The sequence below is a fragment of the Cotesia glomerata genome, linkage group LG8, assembly GCF_020080835.1.
Source record: "Cotesia glomerata isolate CgM1 linkage group LG8, MPM_Cglom_v2.3, whole genome shotgun sequence".
In the NCBI taxonomy this organism is placed as follows: Eukaryota; Metazoa; Arthropoda; class Insecta; order Hymenoptera; family Braconidae; genus Cotesia; species Cotesia glomerata.
This window is the reverse complement of record NC_058165.1, coordinates 17,652,936-17,678,531: the sequence shown is the minus strand read 5'-3', so window position 1 is coordinate 17,678,531 and position 25,596 is coordinate 17,652,936. Positions and strand designations below refer to the sequence as shown.

General features: G+C 31.5%; 1 protein-coding gene and 1 long non-coding RNA gene across 2 annotated transcripts in view; one reads left to right on the top strand and one right to left on the bottom strand.

Annotated features, from left to right (window-relative positions):
• Nucleotides 1–25,596, bottom strand: part of LOC123271071 (protein dachsous) — a 296,162-nt gene that overhangs the window by 57,318 nt on the left and 213,248 nt on the right. Inside the window, exons 2-3 of the mRNA XM_044737301.1 lie at nt 23,693–23,873; nt 12,140–12,628 (exon numbers count right to left, since the gene is read on the bottom strand). Of these exons, the coding sequence (XP_044593236.1) occupies nt 12,140–12,628; nt 23,693–23,873 (670 nt within the window). The remainder of the gene's footprint in view (nt 1–12,139; nt 12,629–23,692; nt 23,874–25,596) is intronic.
• LOC123271073 overlaps nt 1–25,596 on the top strand; it is a 76,569-nt gene that overhangs the window by 27,072 nt on the left and 23,901 nt on the right. The gene's annotated exons all lie outside the window — the stretch shown is intronic.

The following is a 25,596-nucleotide window of genomic DNA, read 5'->3' as shown; positions in this document are numbered from 1 at the left end:
CTGAGTTATGTTCACGAATGTTGACGTTGTGTATAAGATAAATTATGATCTATGTGATTATATTCTCGCCTTGTATCGATTATGATCGATACTGTGTACCGATATTTATTATCTACACATAAACATGATGTCTAAGTAAACGAGGAATGAGCTCTGATATCCTGTAGCTTATTTCTCGTTTAATCATCGTCATCAGTTTTCATCATAAATACATCTACATATACATATACGGAATATGGAGATAGATATATGATGATAATAAGAGGAGTGTCTTCTCATCGACACTCATCCATCCAACTTCCGCAATTTACTTTTACTTAGCTCTCATAAATCATCATCATCATCATTCTGATCATCAACTCCATCACTGTAATTATCATTCCGATCGCCGGTCAGTAATCTATTTCTAATTTTATTATCTAATCTTATCTAATCCATTCAGATTGTAGATTGGCTCAATGATCTTTCTGATTATTGGAGTTGCGGGAGGTCTTACTGATTCAATTATGTGGGTGGACGGTTTTGTTCATCCCCTTTCAGGTTTCATTTTTATTGTACAATTGTAAATCTTACAATTGCAATTGAAGTTAGATAAATAATTAATGGATGAAATTATAAAATAAAAATAAAAAAATAAAAACTTGAATTAATCATAAAGAAAAAAGTTGGAAATCAAATTTTGACGAAAATATAGGAAATTCCTATGACTAAAGTTGAAGTCAAAACTACTGAAGCTATCGGGATAGGAATGTTACCATTCAAAGCAAGATTTTTCGTAGATGGTTATAGGCTACTTACTTTTTGGATTTTATCAACCCCTTCTCATTTTTTTTACGATTAACTTTTATACACATTTTTTCCCGCTAATAAATACGAAAGAATCTCATTTTTCATTCATTTGTTTTAAATACGATTTTCTATTGTTTTTATTACATAATCTTAATATTTGATTGATTTAACGTCATTTAAAAAAAGTTTAAGAAAGAAGTTAATTATGTCTGGAGAACTAAGTGTTGAAAATTTATATTTATATGCTGATCGTGTGTTTGGTTATGATAATTGATTCCATGAAATAAAATAGTTAGATTTCTATGAAATCTACTAAAAATGTTGTTGTTTATAAACTAGGACTTTTTGAAACATGAAATTTAGGCTATGTCTATTGAGTTTCAATAACATTTACTAAAAATTTCCTTACAACAAACGTCTGTTTAGCAGCGGGAAAAAAGTCATTGTAAGGTTTCCAAAACTTTACATGTAGTAATTCAGTCAACGGACTAACAATTTTACATACACGTTATTTTTGCTGATTACATAACTTATAAATTGTTCTCATTGCAGGATCGCGGAAATGTAACAGATTAAAATGAATGCATTTTCCAAACACTAGATATGTCAAGAATAAATTTGGCTACTTATTTAAATAGAATTCGTAAAAAACATGTTAAATTTATTTTCTATAAAAAATAAATGTCACTGAGAAAATTTTAAATAACAGAAAAATTATTCTTACTTGAAGCTAGACAGATTTCAACTTGACTTATGAGACTTGCAATGACTTTAACTAAAACTTTCAATGCTCATTTGGAATCTGTGCAAATTAAAACAATACTCCAATTAAATTTCAAGTCTAGATCTTAAAATGCAATTAGCTCAGCGAAGCTGGCGCTAATTAAGATCACAATTCAAAAATTTCTTTGATATGTCATTAAAATCCCAAAAATCAATAATTACTATGACGAATTTAAAAGTGTGATCATGCGAGGCTCAAGTGTAAGAATCCACGTTAATGTCCGGCGATTACCCGTAAAAAGAGCTTGTAATTGAATGATGATGATTAACTTGAGTTAATAAGTGAAGAGTCAACTGTAGTGAACTCGACTGGACTCGGTGCGGAGTAGAGTAGAGAAAAATAAATAAATAAATAAATAAAAGAGAATAAGAAGATATGAGGAGTGTAAAAAGAAGAGATAGCAAGGAGAAGAAAATTTTCTTTAGTCGTACGGATGACGATGAATGCGATGAAGAAGCGATACCAAGCCGGAGGAACGCTGTCGCCGACGGGGGTCCCACTCGTTCTTATTTTCTTAAACTCTTGTTCTTTCTAGATGTCTTCGCTTCATCGCTAAATTCTCCGACTCTCAACTTTATTCTTCCGATGCTGCTCTTCAGTCTTTAGTCTTCTTTGTATACGCTTATGTATATAAATATAAATATATACATACACGTGTAAGCGTGTGGATATGTGTATATAGATTGTAACATAGTCACGGTACATTTTATGACTATATCGACATAACACTTTAATGCCGTCGTGACATCGATACGCTTTATTATGATCGAACCCTCGAGATAATCTCCTTCTTGTTTTCTGTCTACTAATGTCTTTAATGGTTATTTAATAATCTTATTTATAAATAATATATTGTGTTGTAATTATTTTTTTACTGCTGTAAAGAGCTGTCTTATTTTTATTGCTTTCAGTCTACACGAGTTCATGTCTATTTTACTGGAGACTTAAATGCCTTGTCGGAACTAAGACAGCAAAAAAACTGATCAAGAAAAATATTTATTCTAGATTTTCCGAATTTTTAACGTACAAAGCGCATTATAGAATTGCATTTTTAGATCTAGGCTTGAATATTAATTGGAGTACTGTTTTGATTTGCACAGATTTCAAATGAGCATTAAAAGTTTTAGTTAAAGTCATTGCAAGTCTCATAAGTCAATTCAAAATCTGTCTAGCTTCAAGTAAGAACAATTTTTCTGTTATTTAAAATTTTCTCAGTGACATCAATTTTTTGTAGAAAATAAATTTGACATGTTTTTTACGAATTCTATTTAAATAAGTAGCCAAATTTATTTTTCACATATCTAGTGTTTGGAAAATGCATTCATTTTAATCTGTTACATTCCCGCGATTCTGCAATAAGAACAATTTATAAGTTATGTAATCGGCAAAAATAACATGTATGTAAAATTCTTAGTCCGTTGACTGAATTACTACATGTAATGTTAAGTTTTGGAAACTTTACAATGACTTTTTTCCCGCTGCTAAAGAGACGTTTGTTGTAAGGAAATTTTTAGTAAATATTATTGAAACTCAATAGACATGGCCTAAATTTTATGTTTCAAAAAGTCCTAGTTTATGAACAACAACATTTTTAGTAGATTTCATAGAAATTTAACTATTTTATTTCATGGAACCTATTATCATAACCAAACACACGATCAGCATATAAATATAAATTTCCAACACTTAGTTCACCAGACATAATTAGTTTCTTTCTTAAACTTTTTTTAAATGACGTTAAATCAATCAAATATTAAGGTTATGTAATAAAAACAAAATAAAATCGTATTAAAAATAAATGAATGAAAAATGAGAGTCTTATGTTTTTATTAGCGGGAAAAAATGTATATAAAAATACATCGTAAAATAATGAGAAAGGGTTGATAAAATCCAAAAAGTAAGTAGCCTATAACTATCTACGAAAAATCCTGCTTCGGATAGTAACAGTCCCATCCCGATAGTTTCAGTAGTTTTGACGTCAACTTTAGTCAAAGGAACCCTATTTTGCTTATACATATACTTTAATTACTTTCAATTATTTTCTTAAATTTTTTAGTTTCTACTGTCCACGTACAATGCAAGCAAAAAACTAAAAAATGGCAACGTGAAGAAAAAACTTTTTTTGACGAAACAAAAAATGATAAAGACTGGTGAAAAAAAAATTAAGGAATAAGGCGGGCGGGTTTTTTATTCGCGTACAGAGAAGCAGGTGAGTGAAATGACAACCGAAAGAAGGAGTAACTAAAGGAATAAGTAAAAGTCTAAAAAAATAAACCGAAAAAATGCAAGTAGCAGACCTCGAGGAAAAAGAGCAACCAGAAAATAAGAAGGAGGAATAAGAGAAAGAATACGTATACGAATTTCTCGGAATGGAGTTACGCAAATTAGAGTTTGCTGGAGAGGATCGCAGGACGTACGACTGGGCCCTATCGGATGATCTCCTGATCCTCCATGAGAGCAACAGAGTAACAGACTTAATATAATGTTAAATGTATGCGGTTTAAAGAAGGGAGAGAGAGAGACCAAGAGAGATGGAGGATGAAGAGTCGAATAGTCGGACACTGCACTGAGACCGCGGGCTTAGATTTGTTTCGAATGCGCCGCGGGATTCGCCGGCTCTGTTTGTACGGACTCCGAGTTTTAAAGAGCACACTTTAAATTTGCAAGTCGCGGTGAAAGCTGGCCCACGGGGTTTGCAGTCACTGTCCTGTGTGTCGGTTTATTTTTATAGATTTTTTTTTTTTTTTTTTTTTTAAAGTTGGTGTGAGTGCAAGGGTATTTGCTGAAAACTTATGCCCGAACCAAACCAGCCATTGATCTGGTCAGCCTCGGGATTTTCTGTAAATATATTTCTTGATTATTATCGTCCGTTTGTTTATTAAGCTGATTAATCGCGACAATGACAGCCCGTGGGTTTTTAATTTTTGTTTCAATTCGAATAAACAGTCCGAGCTTTATATTAAGTCTGGTAGGAGTTTTTTGCTAGCGAGAGACGCTCGCCATCTAGCGGAGAAACTAAAAAATAGCTCAATTCAAAATACTGCATGTAAAAATATTTAGATTGAAGTTTCTGATTTATGCGATTGTAGAAAATTAGGTTGTAGAATTTAATTATAAACTTATTTTATCAAAAAATTTCAATTCTATCGAATTCTAATAATTTTTTAATGAAAAGAAAGGAAAAAATGACTATTTATTTAGATTTATATGATTTTTACGACAAAATTGTTGAGAGGAAGCTTTTTTTTGAGTCTGCAAGACTTAAAAAAATTTCTGGACTTATATATAGCCAGGAAAAACTTTTCTACTAGCGAGAGACGCTCCACATCTAGCGGAGAAAAAAATAACTTATGAAAAATACTGTATGGAAGAATATTTAGATTGAAGTTTCTAATTTATGTGATTGTAGAAAATTAGCTTGGAGAATTTAATTATAAAATTAGTTTATTAAAAAATTTAAATTCTCATAATTTTTAAATAAAAAAAAAAGAGAAAATGAATATTTATTTGGATTTATATGATTTTTACTATAAAATTGTTGATAAAAAGCCTTCTAAACGTCTGCAAAATTCAAAAAAATTTTAGGAATTATATATACTCTGGAAAAAATTTTCTACTAGCGAGAAGCGCTCGCCATCTAGCGGCAAAACCAAGAACTAGCTTAGTTCAAATTGCAAGTGAATATTTATGAAATAAAGCCTCTAATTTATGTAATTGTAGAGAATTAGCTTGTAAAATTTAATCAAGAGAGATAAAATAAACTTCGTTTATCAAAAAATTAGAATTCTGATAATTTTTAGATCAAAAAACAGAAAAAGTATTATCAAATGACTTCTTAATTGAATTTATATGATTTTTACTATAAAATTTTTGATAAAAAGCCCCCTAAATGTCTGCAAGACTAAAAAAAAAGTCCTGGGCGTATATATACCCGGGAAAAACTTTTCTACTAGTGAGAAGCGCTCGCCATCTAGTGGAAAAATCAAGAAATATCTTATTGAAAACTGCAAGTGGATATTTTTGAATTAAAGTCTCTAATTTATGAGATATTAGTAGCTTTATTGGTTAAATTTGATCATATTTATTAAAAAACTGTGTTTTAATAAATTTTTGAAGTATTTTAGATCAAAATTAGGAACTAATGCTCTCAAATAAATATTAATCACAATTTTTAGTATAAAAAATTCTGTAAAAAGCCTTCTAAATGTCTAAATAACTTAATGAAATTTCTGGGCTAATATATACTCTGAAAAAATATTTCTACTAGCGAGAAGCACTCGCCATCTAGTGGCAAAACCAAGAACTAAGTAAATTCAAATAACTAGTTCATTTTTTTTGGAATAAAGTCTTTTATTTATGTGATTGTAGTAGTTTTCATCATATAGTTTATCAAAAACCTGTGTTTTAATTAATTTTTGAGATGCTTTAGATAAAAAACAAGAAGTAATGTCATCAAATGGATATTAATTAAGATTTTTATCATATAAAATACCGTCAAAAGCCTCCTAAATTTTTAAATAACTTAATAAAATTTCAGGGCTAATATATACTTTAGAAAAATGTTTCTACTAGCGAGAGAGATTCGCCACCTAGCGGCAAAACCAAGAACTAACAGAAAAATCCATTAAATTTATAAAATTCCAGTGTATCGTCCCTCAAATAATTGATTTCCGTCAAATGACAGGAACAAAAAGCAGTTAATGAAGTATCTGGATCCTTGATCAGACAATACAAGACAATGTACATCAAGATACGATAGTTGTCTGTTGGTTGTTACTGGGGCGGGCTGGCTGGGTCCAAGGCTCGCCGCGGTAATATTTAAAGTGTATGCAAAGAGTCAGGGGGTAGAGTTGGGATGGAGGATCTCCTCGGTAACAGTAGGGAGACAAAAAGACTGGACAATGGCAGCTTGCGTTCGGATGCCCGGAATCCGACTGTAGGATTTATGCTCGCTCTGTATGTGTCTTCTTCTACCACCTCATCCTCATTCCAAGCGATCTCTCATGCTCTGCATCTCTTGTCTCAGCTCTTAACATATCCTTAGATGAGACTTTAGGCCGATACTCCCACGTTTATCCTTATAACTTAGTCCCATCTGCTCTCGGCTAACAATCACCAGATCTTGAGATTTTAAACATCAGCGAAATTATGCTTCCAACTGTAGACTTGAGACGACAAAGTTCGGACTGTATTCCTTAATCTCCGGTGTCTTTTAATGAACTCTATTTATTCTTATTATGTACGTACATATATTTTATAGTGAGTCAGTATATCAGTCGTGAATTATTTATTCATGACTATTTATCTGCATAGGTTGTCGTACAGAGTTGTGTTGCCTCTGAATAACAATTTTAAAATAAATATACCCGGATTAAAAGCAAAATACTGATGGTGGATATTAATGCTCGTAAATCATCCTATCGGTTTAATATTATTATTTTTATTGTCAAACATGTGTATATATATATCCTCTCAAGTAGTTTTATTTATGCTTTAGTACACCAACGTGTCACTGGGTTACTGCATGCACTTTCTCCTGCTAAATAGGAGCGGTCTTTTCAATAAAAAATTAATATTTTTTTAAATTATTTTCGTTAAATATCATTTAATCGTCAAGCTGTTGATACACACGATGAAAGCCCGATTAAATTCGAGAAAAGAAAGCTGTAAGCTACGAGCTAATCAATTCTTATTACTATATAATTTATATCGGGATTTTTTTAAATCTTTGAGTTTCATTAGTGTAAGACGTTGAGAGTCATAAAAGTCTAGGATCACGTCGTGTGTGTAACTCGGGTCGAGATCTTTTCACTTTTCGTTACCAAGAACATTCAGATGTGCTAATCCGATCCTGTGGAAAGTTTTGGTTTACGAGGCTCGAGTCTTTGGTACTAATAATTATGTTTATTAAAGTATTTTCGCTTCGGGCTGCTTCTCAAGGAAGTCATCGGGCTTTCTGCAATCACATCTTTAAGTTGGATTTAAGATGAAAGTACTCGATTACTGGTTTGAGATGTAGTTCTTGGTTTTGCTGATAGATGGCGAATGTTTCTCGCTAGTAGAAATTTTTTTCCAGGATATTTAGAAGCCTGAATTTTTCTTAAGTTACGTGAACTTATAAGATAAAATTATATAAATCCGTAGTAATATTTATTAAGTGGCAATATTCTATAATTTTCGGCTAAATGTCTTTAAAATCTCATTGATATTCAATTAATTCATCTAATTTATGAATTTGTTACTTCTATAATCAAATTTAACGAACAAAACTGTCATATAAATTGAAGACTTCACTAAAAAATTATTCGTTTTTTCATTTTAAATAAGCTAATTCTTGTTTTTGCCGCTAGATGGCGAGTGTTTCTCGCTAGTAGGAATGTTTTTCTAGAGTATATATATAAGCCTAGAGTTTTTTTTGAGTCATTTAGTCATTCAGGAAGCAACGCACTAAAGATTTTACATTAAAAAACATTGAAATATGTAATACTATTCATTAAATGGCAATATTTTATAATTTTGATTTGAATCTCTTCGAAATTTTATTAAGATTCAATTAATTTATAAATAAAGTGACTAATTTACAGATTTTTCACTTCTATGACCACATTTAACAAACCAAACTGCTAAAATTACATAAATTGAAGACTCTAATAAAAAATTATTCGATATTTCATTTTAAAGTAGCTAGTTCTTGTTTTTACCGCTAGGTGGCCAATGTTTCTCGCTAGTAGAAAAGTTTTAAGCCCAGAATTATAAGTAGTTTTAAGCCCAGAATTTTTTTCAAGTCATGTAGACATTTAGGAGGAGGCTCTGACTGAGCATTTTACACTTAAAATTGTTTAAATCTGTTATAATAATTATTTGATAGCAAGATTTTATAATTTTGATCTAAATTTCCTCAAAACTTCATTAATATTCTATTAATTCATATACTAAGTGTCTAATTTATGAGTTTGTCACTTCTATCACCAAATTTAATGAACAAAACTGCTAAAATCACAGAAATTAAAGACTTTAATAAAAAATTCTTCGTTTTTTCATTAAAAATGAGCTAGTTATTGTTTTTGCTACTAGATGGCGAATGTTTCTCGCTTGTAGAAATTTTTTTCTAGAGTATATATAAGCCCAGAATTTTTTTTAAATCTTGTAGTCATTTAGGAGGCTACTGACTGAAGAATTTCCACTGAAAATCATTTAAATCCGTAATAATATTTATTTAATAGCAATATTTTATATTTTTGATCTAAATGTCCTCAAAATTTCATTAAAATTCAATTAATTCATAAACTAAGTATCTAATTTATAGATTAATCACTTCTATGACCAAATTTAACGAAAAAAACTGGCACAATCACTTAAATTGAAGACTTTAATAAAAATACATTGGTTTTTTCATTTTAAATAAGCTAGTTCTTGTTTTTGCCGCTAGATGGCGAGTGTTTCTCGCAAGTAGAAAAGTATATATAAGCTCAGAATTTTTTTTTTTTAGTCTTGTAGACATTTAGGAGGCTATTGACTGAAAATTTTACCTTAAAAATCGTCTTAATTCATAGTGATAACCATTTCGTTGTATTTTACTCAACTTTCACTTAAAAAATGCAGAAAACTTGTTTAAAAATCGCGCTTGTACAAAAACCAGTATAATACCCTTACCAAAAGATTGAAATTCAAAGAAGTTATTTTGAAATCTGTTCAGCAAATAAATGTATCGGTCTGGGTTTAAATTCAGACTGATATTCCTGGGTAGAAACCTTTCATGAAGTTAAAGTTTGCTGTGAGAAAGAACCTCGCGTGGACTTCAATAAATAAAAAGGACGAGGAGGAGAATAAGGAGTTCTGCTGAGGATGAGGCTGAGGCTGAGGATGAGGATGAGGACGGCGAGGAGCGTGTATCCGTGTTTCCACACTGGCGGTACATCCGATGTAAGATACGGCTTGTCACGACCTGAGTTTACCTTGCGCGCTATATACTGGCATGCATCCAATGTGTAAAGTGTGCTTTTTAACGTACGGCCAAATGTATATCCTGTGATATTATTATAGGCAGCATACCGTCTGCAAAACCATGAGAACGGTACTTTAGGTGTAGTAGATTGCGAGGTTTAAACACCCCCCACTCGCTACTCACTATTCACTGTTTACTGCTCTCAACCTCTCTCCTAGAGAAGTCTATTGTTTTCTTTTTCACCGCAGAACTATAAGTATACTACCGACCGAAGAATATCAATGTTTCTGGTCATGTTCATTGTTTCTCTAAGATATGTACGTACTTTGTTCATGATCTTATTTGCTAGTCTCTTCCTTGTGGATTTTTGATCCATACAATGCAACATGCGTCGCAAATCCGTGAACGGATCATTAAGTCATTAAATAAAATAAAAGACGAACGCTGAATATTTTATCGAGTTTATGATTTTGATTTGGAATTATTTATTCACCTCACATTCTTAATGGATAATACTGAGGTCTCCGATCCGAAGGATCTTATCAGGCTGTTTTATTTAATTCATCAGCATCACCACCACACCGGATACTCTTAAGCTCCTATTTGCTTTTTTTTCGGTGGGTTTTTATTTATTGTAGCTTCTCTTCATCAGTCCGGAGATAACCATCGCATTGTCATAATACTTGACAATATTTGACGTCACTAACTGATACGATTTATATCTAATGCCTTAACGTCTGTATTTACCGAGTGGTTTAATTAAGTGACTCAATATTCTGACAGAGAGACATTGTATCTAGAATTGTGGGCTGAGAATTAGAGATACTGAAAAATTATAATTATTATATTGTTTAAAATTCGATTTAAAGAGTATTTAATCACAAAACATGTTTAGTAAATTTGCAATCAAAATTATGGATTAACCATTGAAGATACAGAAAAATGCCTTTTTTTGTAGAAAATTTAATTGTTTACAAGAAAAGTCTTTATCAATTTCAACATATCTCCAAGAAAAAAGGAAAAATCGAAAAATTACATTATTAATAGTAATAAGTGTCCCGTCGTATTCAAAACTAGAAAAATTACAGTTCAAAATAATATTTTTGTCAATTCAAACTTTGAATGTTAATCTTCAGAGCTTTCAATGAAAATATTACATTCTACATTGTAATTCTCATAAAATCTGTAATAATTACAATCTAAAACTGTAATTTTTCCAGTTTTCATCATAGAGCGCTGCGTTACCCGAAATTTCATTTTTAAATTCGATTTTAAAATACTATATATCTATAAGCAAAATAGGGTACCTTTGACTAAAGTTAAAGTCAAAACTACTGAAGCTATCGGAATGAACTGCTACTATTCGACGCAGAATTTTTCACAGATGGTTATAGGCTACTAATTTTTTGGATTTTATCAACCCTTTCTCATTTTTTTTACGATTAACTTTTATACACATTTTTTTCGGCTAATAAATACAAGAGACTCTCATTTTTCATTCATTTGTTTTTAATACGATTTTCTTTTGTTTTTTTTGCATAACCTTAATATTTGATTGATTTAACGTCATTTAAAAAAAGTTTAAGAAAGAAACTAATTATGTCTGGTGAACTAAGTGTTGAAAATTTATATTCATATGCTGATCGTGTATTTGGTTATGATAATTGGTTCCATGAAATAAAATAGTCAGATTTCTATAAAATCTACTAAAAATGTTGTTGTTTATAAACTAGGACTTTTTGAAACATGAAATTTAGGCCATGTCTATTGAGTTTCAATAACATTTACTAAAAATTTCCTTACAACAAACGTCTCTTTAGCAGCGGGAAAAAAGTCATTGTGAGGTTTCCAAAACTTAACATTACATGTAGTAATTCAGTCAACGGACTAACAATTTTACATACATGTTATTTTTGCTGATTACATAACTTATAAATTGTTCTTGTTGCGGGATCGCGGGAATGTAACAGATTAAAATGAATGCATTTTCCAAACACTAGATATGTGAAAAATAAATTTGGCTACTTATTTAAATAGAATTCGTAAAAAAAATGTTAAATTTATTTTCTATGAAAAATTGATTTCACTGAGAAAATTTTAAATAACAGAAAAATTGTTCTTACTCGAAGCTAGACAGCTTTCAACTTGACTTATGAGACTTGCAATGACTTTAACTAAAACTTTCAATGCTCATTTGGAATCTGTGCAAATAAAAACAATACTCCAATTAAATTTCAAGTCTAGATCTAAAAATGCAATTCTATTACGCACTCAGCGAAGCGAGCGCGTAACAGCTTGTTCTTTAATCATTTTATTTTTTTACTGGGCTAGTATATAGTTAAAAAAAAATTGTTTACAAAAAAAAAATGATCAGATTTCACTTTACAATATAAAACCTAAGAATAATCTTCTAAAATTCCATAAAAATGAGCTAGGATTCGTGACTGGGGTATGCTAAGATGCTCGTGGAATAAGTTGTGTTGAATATAATTTCCCGAGAGGCATCGGCATCGACATATCACCAGACAATACCTCGAATAATGACATTCAAAGCAGCAAACAGTTCAACAGTGGGATACTAATTCAAAAAACATTAAACCTCGTCATTAAAAATAACTCACCGGTAGCTCCAGCAGCCGTAACATCTCCAACAATGGCTTCTTTAACATCCCCGATAATGCTATTCTGCAGCACGTTTTCCCTCGCGCTGATGGCATATCTGGGGCGCTCGCAGATCGGCAACCGTTGACCTATCCCCACGCTCACTCTGACACGGGCATCCACCAGGCTGTTCAGCCCCCCGGTATCGCTCGCCGTCACGTTTAGCAAATGGACTGGAGATCTTCCTACTAGACTGGGACGGGCGACCTGGAGCTCACCTGTCACCCGGTCAATCCTGAAGACTCCTGCGTCGTTTCCTCCCGAAATTCGGTAAGTAATTTGTCCAAAGGATCCGGCATCTAGATCGGTAGCGATCACTTTGATTATGGTGTCACTTGGAGGCGCATCTGATCTGATGGTTGCGTTGTAGTCTCGAGGATTGAACACTGGTCTGTTGTCATTGACGTCCAGCACCTGGATTCTGACTATTGCAGTGGTACTAAGGCCTCCTAAACATAAAAAAGACATATATGATTAAGAAGTTGATTTTGATAAGTTATTTTTAGTTATTTCTGGGCTAAATAATTTAATTCTGGGGGATTCTATAATGATTGGTAGGTCATTTGACTCTGGAATTTCATCAATTATAAGCTATAAAAAATGCCATTCGGCCATACCCGACATGGATAGGTAGATTTCTTGTTTGAATACTGAAAAAAACACGTTACACTGAAAAAAAAATTAGGAAAACGGTTGACCCTGAAGGCCATCCCTGCAACTTCCCGCTAATTCCATACTTAGGCGCTTAAAATTGCACCAATGACGTTTTTGAGCTCTTCGAGCTCAAAAATACAATTTATGGGTTATTTTGAGCTCTCCGAGCTCAAAGAGATTACTTTCCTATGCTTTAAAGCTCTTCGAGCTCAAAAGTCTGATAGAGATTTGATAAGACACTATTTTTTGAATTTTTAAACCGCAATAACTTTTGAATGAATAAACCGATTTTTACGCAGTTAGAAGCATTCGACGCAGTTTTTCAAGCCTCACAAAGAATCTCAAATTTTGAATTGATCGCGCTAGGAATTTCGGAGTTATTCCGAAAAAACACTTTTTTCGGTTTTCTTTCGTTCACGATATCTCTCGAACGAATCAACCGATTTTGACCGGACTGGTGGCGATCGACGTGGTTTTTTGAGGTTAAGAGCTGATTAGTTTTTGGAATTGAACCTTTAAGCCGTTTAAAAGTTATTCCAAAAAAACCACATTTGAAAAAAATTTTTTTTTCAGTTTTTTGAAGATTTCTCAAAATCTATTGATCTGAATCGGTCCAAATAGTTTTTAAAATCTAAGTTTGGTCAAGCCCTTTCGAATGGCACCAACCACGATGAAATCGGTCAAGCCGTTCAAAAGTTATAAGCGGTTCACATACTTTCACACACACACACACACACACACACACACACACACACACACACACACACACACACACACACACACACACACACACCGTGACAACCTCGCGGGGATAGTCAGGGAAGCTTCCTGTGACCTTCAAACGTCGAGATCTGATGAAAACTCGATTTTTGCAAAACGGGGTGAAAACAATAACTTCCCGATTTTTGAAAATCTTCGATTTTCTTAGCGGGAAGTTAAAAGTTTTTTTCCACCTAGAAAATTTTTCCCTCCTGTAAAGAAACTGGTATAACTGTGTGGAGAATACCAAAGTTTTTTTCCTACACTAATAAGTATAGTGATTTTTAAAAAACTTGGTTTCCTCCTCAGCAAAATACCAAAATAAAAATATGGCCGACTTAACCTCATTTGACACAAATGCTTATGATATGTTTATTATAAGGTGGATCTTTTTTATTATAATTAAAAAATTAATAATTATTAGTTTATCAATAATAATTAAATTTAATAAAATTAAATAAATTAAATTATAATAATTAAATTTAAGAATAACACTGAAGTTGACAGACATTAAAAATTTTTTCAGAATTTTATGACAATTAAATTATTAAAAAAAAATAAATTTAATTAAAAAATTCCACATGTGAAAATTAATCAAAATTACACGTGAAAATTTTTTGTAGCATTTTTTTAGGATAATTGATTTAATATAAAAATTTTTAAAAATGACAGCTCTTCAGTATCATATTCAAGAAAATTAAATTAATTATAATAATTCAATTTAAGAGAATTAAATTAATTATAATTCAATTAAAAAAAATTAAATTATTGAAAAATTGAATTTTTTATTAATTTCAAGGGCTTGATTTCGATTTTTATTTTGTTGAATCGAATTTGTACAATGAATCCTAATATAAAATTGAGATGAAATGTATGTGGCATCAAACTACTCGTAACGTGATTGGTCGAATATATCATAAGCATGCAAATATATGCAAATGCTATAGTCAGGCGCGCGCTTGCGCGCGCAAATTCAAATTCTAGTAACTCTTAAAAAGACAATTACCTTCAAAGATTTTTTTTAGAGATGGTAAATCCCATTTGAGCAACTTTTTTCGTACCCAAGAATCCATTCAAATTTTAATATCAATTGTAATACAGCTTGGTAATTGTTCAATAAATAATTAATTAGTATATACAACTTTCCAATGATGTAAACAAACACGCCAGGACTGTGAAATTGGAGGGAAATCAGAGAATTGGCGGCGCCACCGCTGCGGTTTCTGTGATAACGCAGCGTAAAGTTTTAGCTCCACAAAAAACGTAGGTATTCTCAGGTGAAAAATACCAGTTTTTTTATATTAAGAAAACGTATAGTGTTTATAAAAAAATTTGGATAAAAATACTTTGTATTCTGGGTGGAAAAAAACTTTTTTTCAGTGTATCTTTTACGGCTTAAAAATTATTTAAAGAAAAAGGGCTGAAATAAGTTCATTAAAAAATTTTTGAAAATTTTTAAATTCATGGGATTAATTAAAAAAATCATTAAAACTAGGCAAATAATAGTTTAAATTGAAGGTAATTAAATGAAGTTTAATATAAATTTGATAGATTTTATCTATCTTTTACATCTGGAAGATTATTTTCATAAAAAATACAAAATTGAAAATTTTTTGAAAATGGAAAAAACTTTTAAACACCCACAACTCGTAAACTAACCGACCGATTTTGCTCATCTTTAAACTTGATCTTGGTATTGATCCACAGAAAAAGCCTACAAAATTTCATAAAGATCGGTTGAAAACTGTGGGCGCAATCCTGCTTACATCGCGCGTTATATCATAAATATATACATAAACTTTTGAGCCAATGCCATTTTTCAACATTACTCGATGAAATAAAGCATATTATAATAAAATTTTACTAAAATTACAGCATGAGACCGGCTACAATAGTCAAATTTATAAAGAAATCTACCTGATAAGAGATTTGGAAAAATTGATAAGGATCTTTTTTTATTAAAAATTCAATTTTCTATAATAAAGATTTTTTGTTCGTATTTTGCATACTTAGCCTAGAAATTAAATTATAATATTGTGTAACAAGTATTATGATCGAAAATGTTTACAAAAAAATATTAAATTCAAATTTTGGCTAATTAATAAGAGATAGGAAGAAATTGATGAAAGCTTTTTATATAGAAAATTAAATTTCACACGAAAAAGCTTTCTTATAATTTTTTTATAATTCCAATATTTAACCCAAAATATTGATTTGAAATTTTTGTAAAATAGTGATTTGAAATTTACATAAAAATCTTCCTTAGTTCCTATTGCCGTATTGTCCTATCAGTTCTATTGGGTTCTGGATCAGCATAAGCAAATCCATTATCCCTCGAATAATGTATATTGTCGATCAGATATAAATAAAAGATTGGCCTTCTCGGATCCAATTGAAGCGCGGGGCGATCGATCTTGCTCTCCTGTTCGAGTTAGAGCAAGAGTGCGAATGCCTCTCTTGCAGGAGAATTATCGAGTTGCTTCAGCCGAATTGAACACACTTTGAATTATTGCTGCATCGTGCGTATTCGTTCGCGCCGCAGGAGTAGACTGGATATGAATTCTTTACCGTCATCGATATCTTTAACTCAAGGCTCAAGGTAGTTTGCCCTAGCTTCATCTTAACTTCCACCGATACCGACATCATCCAGCTGAAGCGGATGCAAAAAAAGGTTTAGGTTGATTGGCTAAAAAACACCAGTGATTTATGTCCAGTTGCTTAACGGGTTCCATTACTTAACGGTCAATAACTTAACCAACTAATGAAAACTTACAATCCATTTTCGGTGATTAAGAAGTTATACATATTTTTTATTCCGAGAATTTTTAAATCAATGTAAGATTATTCCATCAAATTACTTTAAATTTATCCGTCTAAAACCTTTGAATCTTCTGAATGACTTAAGAAAATTCCTGGCTTTATATATACTCTCGAAAAAATTTTCTGCAAGCGAGAGGCGCTCGCCACCTAGCGGTGAAATCAAGAACTAGATTAAAAAATTTTATTATCAATCATGTAGTAGACACATTTTACGCTAAAATTGAAAAAAAAATTGCAAAGGTAAAAGGGTGTATGTCAGTAATTATACGCCTTATCTAAAGGTGAAAGAGTAATGCTGTGAAGCGGGAAAGAATAGGAGTTACGGTAATTATTACGTGAAGCGTTCCACATTCACGTAACAGGATATTGGTAGGAAAGGATTGAGAAAGGAATGTGGAGAGGATCATCTTAATGTGAGTTTATAGAATATGCGAGAAAAAATTATTAGATAGCTCGGACTGGGATTCGAACCCAGAACCTTCCGAAGTCATGTCGGCTACTCTACCATTTGAGCTATCCGGTATATACTAAATTTCCTTTCGCTTATTCTATATACATTAAGCCACACCGTCCATCTTACGGTAAGCATTTTTACAAATATAGATAATGCTGTAAAGCGGGAAAGAATAGGAGTTACGGTAATTATTACTTTGTTTTGGCCATTATAATTTTGTTTTGGCCAGTTTACAAAAGAACATATTCGTAGTTTAAAACCTCAACTATATTTTTTTTTTAAAGTTAAAAAAGAAAATATATCCAAAAAACAATAAATTACGCGTGATTATTTTCTCGCTTTTTATTTTAAGAAATAGTTATTATAAAATTTGGATTCTGGATTGTTGATCATGATGAAACAGCTGTTGTGTGAACGGCGCCAGTAGTTATATTCAATAGGGCGATTAAAGCGGGAAATTTCAAAATATTGGAATGTTATTTGTCATTGTGATTTTTTTTATTACTTAATTTTTACGTAATTTGTTTTTGATTGATTTATTTTGTATTTATTTATATCAAACTTTGTATATGAGGCTGTTATTTAAGGATAACTTATCTTGTGAAACTATTATTTAACATTTCGCGTACCTAAAGGTAAAAGGGCGTATATCAATTTTTGCGTCCTTTTACCTTTGCAAAGGAAAAAGGGCGCATATTTTTTTTTATTGCCAATCATGTAGTAGACACATTTTACGCTAAAAATTAAAAAAAAAAATGCAAAGGTAAAAGGGCGTATGTCATTAATTATACGCCTTTTTACTTTTAAGAATTCGAAATTTTGGTGATCTAAAGGTCAAAGGGCGTATAATTTTTTTTTGGCCAGTTTACAAAAGAATATATTCGTAGTTTAAAAATGTGAAAAAAAAACTTTCTGTGATAGTAGCGGCGTAAGACCTCAACTATACATGTTTTTAAAGTTAAAAAAGAAAACATATCCAAAAAACAATAAATTACGCGTGATTATTTTCTCGCTTTTTAGTTTAAGAAATAGTTATTATAAAATTTTGATTCTGGATTGTTGATCATGATGAAACAGCTGTTGTGTGAACGGCGCCAGTAGTTATATTCAATAGGGCGATTAAAGCGGGAAATTTCAAAATATTGGAATGTTATTTGTCATTGTGATTTTTTTTATTACTTAATTTTTACGTAATTTGTTTTTGATTGATTTATTTTCTATTTGTTTGTATTAAACTTTGTGTATGAGGCTGTTATTTTAGTATAACTTGTCTTATGAAACTATTATTTAACATTTGGTACCAAAACTACAATTTTTTTCATGCGCCCTTTTACCTTCAAGTAGTACTTTTCTTAAAGCTGAAAGGGCGTATGTCTTGAGATACGCCCTTTCAGCTTTAGGATACTAACTTTTTAGCTTCCCGCTAAGAAAATTGAAAATTTTCAAAAATCGGGAAGTTGGTTTTACCCCGTTTTTCGAAAATCGAGTTTTCATCAGATCTCGACGTTTTGAGGTCCTAGGAAGCTTTCCTGACTATTCCCGCGAGGGTGTCACTATGTCTGTATGTATGTATGTATGTGTGTGTGTGTGTGTGTGTGTGTGTGTGTGTGTGTGTGTGTGTGTGTGTGTGTGTGTGTGTGTGTGTGTGTGTGTGTGTGTGTAAGTATGTAAACCTCTTATAACTTTTGAACGGTTGAACCGATTTCATCGCGGTTAGTGCCATTCGAAAGGGCTTCGCCAAACTTAGATTTCCTGTTAATTTGAACTGATTCGGACCGATAGATTTTGAGAAATTTGGAGAAATCTAAAAAAAAGTAGGAAAAAAAATTTTTTCTGAAGTGGTTTTTTTAGGATAACTTTTAAACGGCTCAACCGATCGATTCCAAAAACTAATCAGCTCTCAACCTTAAAAAACCACGTCGATCGCTGCCAATCCGGTCAAAATCGGTTGATTCGTTCAAGAGATATCGTGAACGAAAGAAAACCGAAAAAAGTGTTTTTTCAGAGTTACTCCGAAATTTCTAGTTTGACCAATTGAAACTTATAAATTATTTATAAGGCTTAAAAAACTACGTAGAATGCCGCCAACCGCGTAAAAATCGGTTCATTCATTCAAAAGTTATTGCGGTATGAACATTCAAAAAATAGTGTTCTATGAAACTTCTATCAGACTTTTGAGCTCAAAGAGCTCAAAAGCATAGGAAAGGTATCTTTTTGAGCTCGGGAGCTTAAAACAACACACAGATTGTACTTTTGAGCTCGAAGAGCTCAAAAAAGCGGCCAGGTATTAACGGAATTAGCGGGAAGTTGCAGGGATGGCCTTTAGGGTCAACCGTTGTCCTAATTTTTTTCACAGATTTTCACGTTTCAGACAATTTCAAACCGAATGGCAAAAAAAAATTTTTTTAGACGACTTTTCAGCACAAATCCCTATTAACTCTTAGCTATAAGCCCTTTAACCTTTAAGCTTCTAAATTCAAACTATAAAAAATAAAATAAAAACAATGGAATTAAAAAAAACTTTAAATATGTTCACCCCTTTAATAATATCAATTGTCACAACGCAAAAGCTAAACCTAATACTAATCCCCTTATATCATGATCGACAATCGATTTTAATCAAAAAAAGGGCTCAGAACTAATCGGCTGGCATCGAAATCGTGTACTTTAAATTCCCTCGGATAAATTTCCTTTAAGGGAAGAGTAAAGGGGGAAAAAGGCTCATGCTTTGCTCGGGAATTTCTCTAAAGTGCCTTGAGATTATCCAGCGATTGTTGAGTAAAAACTCGTTAGCCAGGAGTGCGAACAATGCGTTATCCTGTTGAGGTGCTAGAAGAATAGCACCGGCGTGTATTGAAGGGTTCCCTCTTCTCTCTGGATGTGGGAGATGCTGGTGAGCATGATGCTCCATCGGGAAAATAAAGCAAGAGCTGGCAGACTAACGCCGCGTGCGGCTATCGGCTTGCTAACATCTAGTAGTAGCTCTGTAATAGGCTGTATGATTTATGTTACAAGTATTCCCGGGTATTTTAAATCAGGAACTTGCTATCCGACAGCCCTAACATTCTTAGGGACAATGACTGAACGATCTGCCGCTCATTACACCAATCTTGTGATCCTGTGATCCTGATCCGAGTAATAAAAGCAATTACAATAAGAATCATTTAGTATCTTTTTTAATAAAATTTAAATAAATTCGAGAAGCTAGAAATTTTTATTACTATATTGACAATATAAGTATATTGGTCACTCAAAGGGATAAAATGATAAAGACATTTTTTATAGAAAATTTAATTTCCTAGAAAAAAAGTTACGTTATTTCGTATTTTTAATATTTAGTCCAGAATATGGGTGATTCTCTGTAAGGATGTTTTTTGCTGTCCCGGGAATTTTTTTATTAGAAAAATTGTTATTTTGTTACTAAAAAAATTTATTAAGAAAGTAAAATAACATTTTTATTTGGAGCATTGAAAACTATAATGAAATAAATTTTGGTTTTTTTGCTATAAATTCATAAACCACCTTAATAACAGTCCCCTGGGCTGTCCCTTTCTCAAAATTCAAACTTTAAGATTAAATTTTAAATTATTCGTCCATAATATATAATTTTGTCTATAATATTTATAAACTTAATTAGTTAACTAACAATCTTCTTCAATAAAAAGTACCGAAAATTAATTTGTTTCATTAAATTAATTAAACCAAAGTTTGTCCCAGGCGTTTTAAGAACAGTCCCCTGCCAGAAGTTCAAAGCCAAAAAAAAAATCCAGCGTGCTATTTTATGTTCTGTAAGGTTTATAAGGACTTAACTAGCCTTAAGTTAATAATCATAGGGCTGTTAGCGCTTTATCGGCATTTTATTTAGTGTCAAAACACCGTTTGTGTTGGAAACATGTGTCTGGGCTACGAGATACTCAGTCCCCTGGAAACTATTTTTATTTATAATTTATTTATAAAATTGGATCCATAAGTCTTAATATTATTCTAATTAATGTAAATATTCATTGAGAACTTGAAAATTTGAATGCACTGAAATAGTTTGCTTGATTTTTCTCAATTTGATAAAAAAAAACAGTCCCCTGGCAAACAGTCTCCTGTTATGTTATATGGCAAAAGATACACAAATATCAAAAAAACAAAAATTAAATTGGCTGTTTATTTATAATCATTAAACTGATAGTTTTGTAGCCCTTGTTAATTTTTTTTCTAATAAAATCAAAAATAATTTGGTCGGACAATTTTGTACAGATTTAAGATGTCCTTACAGAGAATCACTCATATACAACGGTCAAAAATATTTATAATAGGATTTGAAATTTAAATTTCAGCTCAATGAGACCCAAAAAAAGGTTTTGTACCAAGAAAATATTTTTCTTTTTAATTATTTTCTTGAGCGAAAAAAAATTTTTTTTTGATAAGAAATTTTACTTATTCTAAAAATTAATTCTCTTGCTTTGAGAAATACGTATCTTGATCTAAGAAAATTTATTTAAGTCAAGAAAATCTTGTTGTTTTGAGAAAATTCAGCTTTTTGCTCCAAAAAATTTAGTTCTTGATAGAAGTAAATTTTCTTGTCTTGATAAAATTTCTCTCTTGCTCCAAAAAATTAAATATAAATAGTAATAAATTTTCATTAATATACGGAAAAAAGTAAACTGTAATATTCACTCGGATTCCGGTTAATTTTTATAGTTTCAAACAGGATAGCGGACATCGGGGTGGCAAAAATATAAATATTACAGAACTTAATGTAGAAAGTATAAAAGCCACAATTTATAATTTAATATCCAAAATAAGTGATTAGTAGCTGTCACTCTAGTAAATAACAACTCTTTCATCTTAAAAAATTACAGTTTCAAACAGTAAAAATTGCCATTTCAATATATAGTCCATATTATGAGGAGAAGGGGAACTCGGATGAAAGAGAAGGGGGTCTCACTGTGGGAGAATTTAACATTTGAAACAGTAAAAATTATACTTTTAAAATATACATTTTACCAGTCCAAGCAAATCAATAATTACAGTTTGATTTTTAGCGTTGCGTTTAAAATTTACCATTTTACTTTGTAAATATTGACGTTGCTTGTATTAGAAATTTACTAACTTTATTTTATACTTTTTACACATCATAAGATCATTTTTTAGGTATGAAATGATAAATATCAAAGTCTGAATTCTTAATTGTTATACTTTTTAGACATTTACATAGCGAATATTACTGTTTGAAATAGTATTTTCTTCCATGTAAAGAGTAAATTGTAACGTTTAAATGGTAAATATTATAAAGTGAATAGTAAAATAACGATTTTACTGTTTGAAATGGTAATTTTTAGCAGATGATCATTACTTATTATAAATCGACTGTTATTTATTATAGTTTAATTTTTTCTATGTATTTTTATTGATTAACATGTCAAATGGGAAGATCAAATAATATTTCATCATTTTTAACTTCCCGCTAAGAAAATCGAAGATTTTCAAAAATCGGGAAGTTATTGTTTTCACACTGTTTTGCAAAAATCGAGTTTTCATCAGATCTCGACGTTTGAAGGTCACAGGAAGCTTCCCTGACTATCCCCGCGAGGTTGTCACGGTGTCTGTATGTATGTGTGTGTGTGTGTGTGTGTGTGTGTGTGTGTGTGTGTGTGTGTGTGTGTGTGTGTGTGTGTGTGAAAGTATGTGAACCGCTTATAACTTTTGAACGGCTTGACCGATTTTATCGCGGTTAGTAACATTCGAAAGGGCTTGACCAAACTTAGATTTTGAAAACTATTTGGACCGATTCAGATCAATAGATTTTGAGAAATCTTCAAAAAACTGAAAAAAAATTTTTTTTCAAATGTGATTTTTTTGGAATAACTTTTAAACAGCTTAAAGGTTCAATTCCAAAAACTAATCAGCTCTTAACCTCAAAAAACCACGTCGATCGTTACCAGTCCGGTCAAAATCGGTTGATTCGTTCGAGAGATATCGTGAACGAAAGAAAACCGAAAAAAGTGTTTCTTCGGAATAACTCCGAAATTCCTAGCGCGATCAATTCAAAATTTGAGATTCTTTGTGAGGCTTAAAAACTGCGTCGAATGCTGCCAACCGCGTGAAAATCGGTTTATTCATTCAAAAGTTATTGCGGTTTAAAAATTCAAAAAATAGTGTCTTATCAAATCTCTATCAGACTTTTGAGCTCGAAGAGCTCAAAAGCATAGGAAAGCAATCTCTTTGAGCTCGGAGAGCTCAAAATAACCCATAAATTGTATTTTTAAGCTCGAAGAGCTCAAAAACGTCATTGGTGCAATTTCAAGCGCCTAAGTATGGAATTAGCGGGAAGTTGCAGGGATGGCCTTCAGGGTCAACCGTTTTTCTAATTTTTTTTCATTCAATATGTATAATTGCACGCTAAAATAATATAAAATGGGTATCAAATATTCTTGAGAAAAATTTTCTCAAGGTGAGAAAATTTTTTTCTCACCTGAAGTAGGTGGCGCTGCTTCCCTAAAGTATCTAAAAATCTTGATAAAATATAAAAATTTATTGTATCAAGTATTTATGATGTGAATTAAGAAAAAATGACTTTCACCAAGAATAGAATTTAAAGAAAAATTTTTACTTCGGCCAACACAACTTCGGTCTTCCTTCAAGCACTCGAAAATTTTCTTGGACCAAGAATTTTATTCTCCCGTCAAGGAATTTTTTTTTTATGTAAATTTGCCTGATTAAAAAATTTAGTCCAGAATTTCAAGATTTAATTCGAAATATAAATTTAATCTTAATTATAATAAAAATAGCAAGTGTATTAAAAATTAGTAATTAAAAAATAAACGAATCTCACCTCGATCTGTAGCAACAACTGGGAGTTCCAAGTACGAAGCAAGCTCACGATCCAAGGGCGATCTCACGCAGATCTCACCAGAATCGCTTCTTACGAAAAGCTGCTCGCTGGCGAGTTGTCCTGCTGCCAGGGTGTAGTTCACCATGGAGTTCACGCCGCAGTCGGGGTCCGTCGCTTGTACCTAGAGAGCAAACGAAAAAAGCAATTTTAAATTAGTCAAGTTAATATATTACTTATTATTCATATTATTTTATTTGTATGTTGGTTTCTTTTAAGGCATGCTACGATAAATAATAATTAAATGTTAAATCGCCGGTAAGAATTTTTCTTGGTAGCAAATTGTACTATGTCATTTATTTGTTGCTGCCCGGAGAAAGGACCGAGAAGGGAATGCTCGAGAGGTCCTGCAGACACAACTCAACTTCAATTTCTCTTAATGTACCCGAAACGCGGTACGCTCGCGGACGTTCTCGATGGGCCCATTCATAATGCAAACGGTGACTAATTTCCGCGGCTAACCTATACGCCCGATGAGCTATAGGCAGGAAGACTCTACTCTTCTCCTTATATCTTTGCGTGTAAGTGTAAATTAGACTCTACCCTCTGTCCTCTCCCACACACTCACACGCTGATCATCCTTAAAAAAAATAAATTCAAGAGAAAATTTTTTTAATATACGAATAAAATTATTTTTTGCACGCCTCATAGCGCGAAGCGCGTGAGGTTGTGCTTTATACTCGACTCGTGAAGGTCAAGCAATTTTGTGATCTTTAAATGCCTCTATCACAACCATATTACACTTATACAATGATTTAAGTAGATGTACACCGAAAAAACACTTAAATTAAACCATCTTTTAATTTCTAAAATCATTTCATGTTGCTATTTTGAAAAAAATATCGTTTTGAAAAAAATATTACGTGGACGTCCGGATGTCACTCCATTTTGGATGTATCAACGATTACTCCCGAACAAATTGATATTTCAAGACCGGACCTTTTTTATTAGTTTAAGAATTCAATGAACTGGGTCCGTATTTCATATCAGTGGCCTGGTTTACGTATTTTTTTTTTTTAATTGAATTTTTATTAAAATTCACTACGATACAACCGTACAAAGCCAAACGAACTTTTCTTATTTGTCACGTGAAAACTATGGCGCCACTTGATCAAGCTAGATTTTTTTAGACTGCGTCTACATATGACAAGAAAAAAGAGCGCCGATATTTAAAAAAAAATAATAAATACTCTGTAAGAAATTACTTAATTATAATTTTTTTTTTTTTAATCAATTACACAATTAATTTTTTTCTTAAAAAATGAATGAGCGTTATGAGGCGTGCACTTTTGGATTTTCCAAACTTTTAAAGATCTGCATTTAAGAATTTTCTTTGATACAACTCATTTTTTTAATAATTTAATACATTTCAATGCAATGTAGTCTGAATAGTATGAAATTAGTATTTTTTTTAGAATTTAGTTCTTGGTTTCACCGCTAGGTGGCTACGCCTTCTCGCTTGCAGAAAAAATTTACTAGAGTATTTAAAAGAAACAAAAATTTTTCCAATCTATAAAATGCATAAATAAAAAGGTATTTATGATGAATATCATTAACTGACATTAGTACTGAATATAAATGTAATAAAATAAATGTAAATTATGTTAGAATTCAAAATTTCTTAATTTTTATGAAAATTTTAAGGAATTTTGATGATAATTTAATATTTAAAAACTTCAATAGTATTTAATCTATATAATATTAAATTGATTGGTGTTTTTGTCAGATTTTAGTTCTTGGTTTCACCGCTAGGTGGCTATACCTTCTCGCTTCCACAAAAATTATACCAGAATATATAAAAGGAACTAAAATTTTTCATATTAATAAAATGCATAAATAAAAAGGTA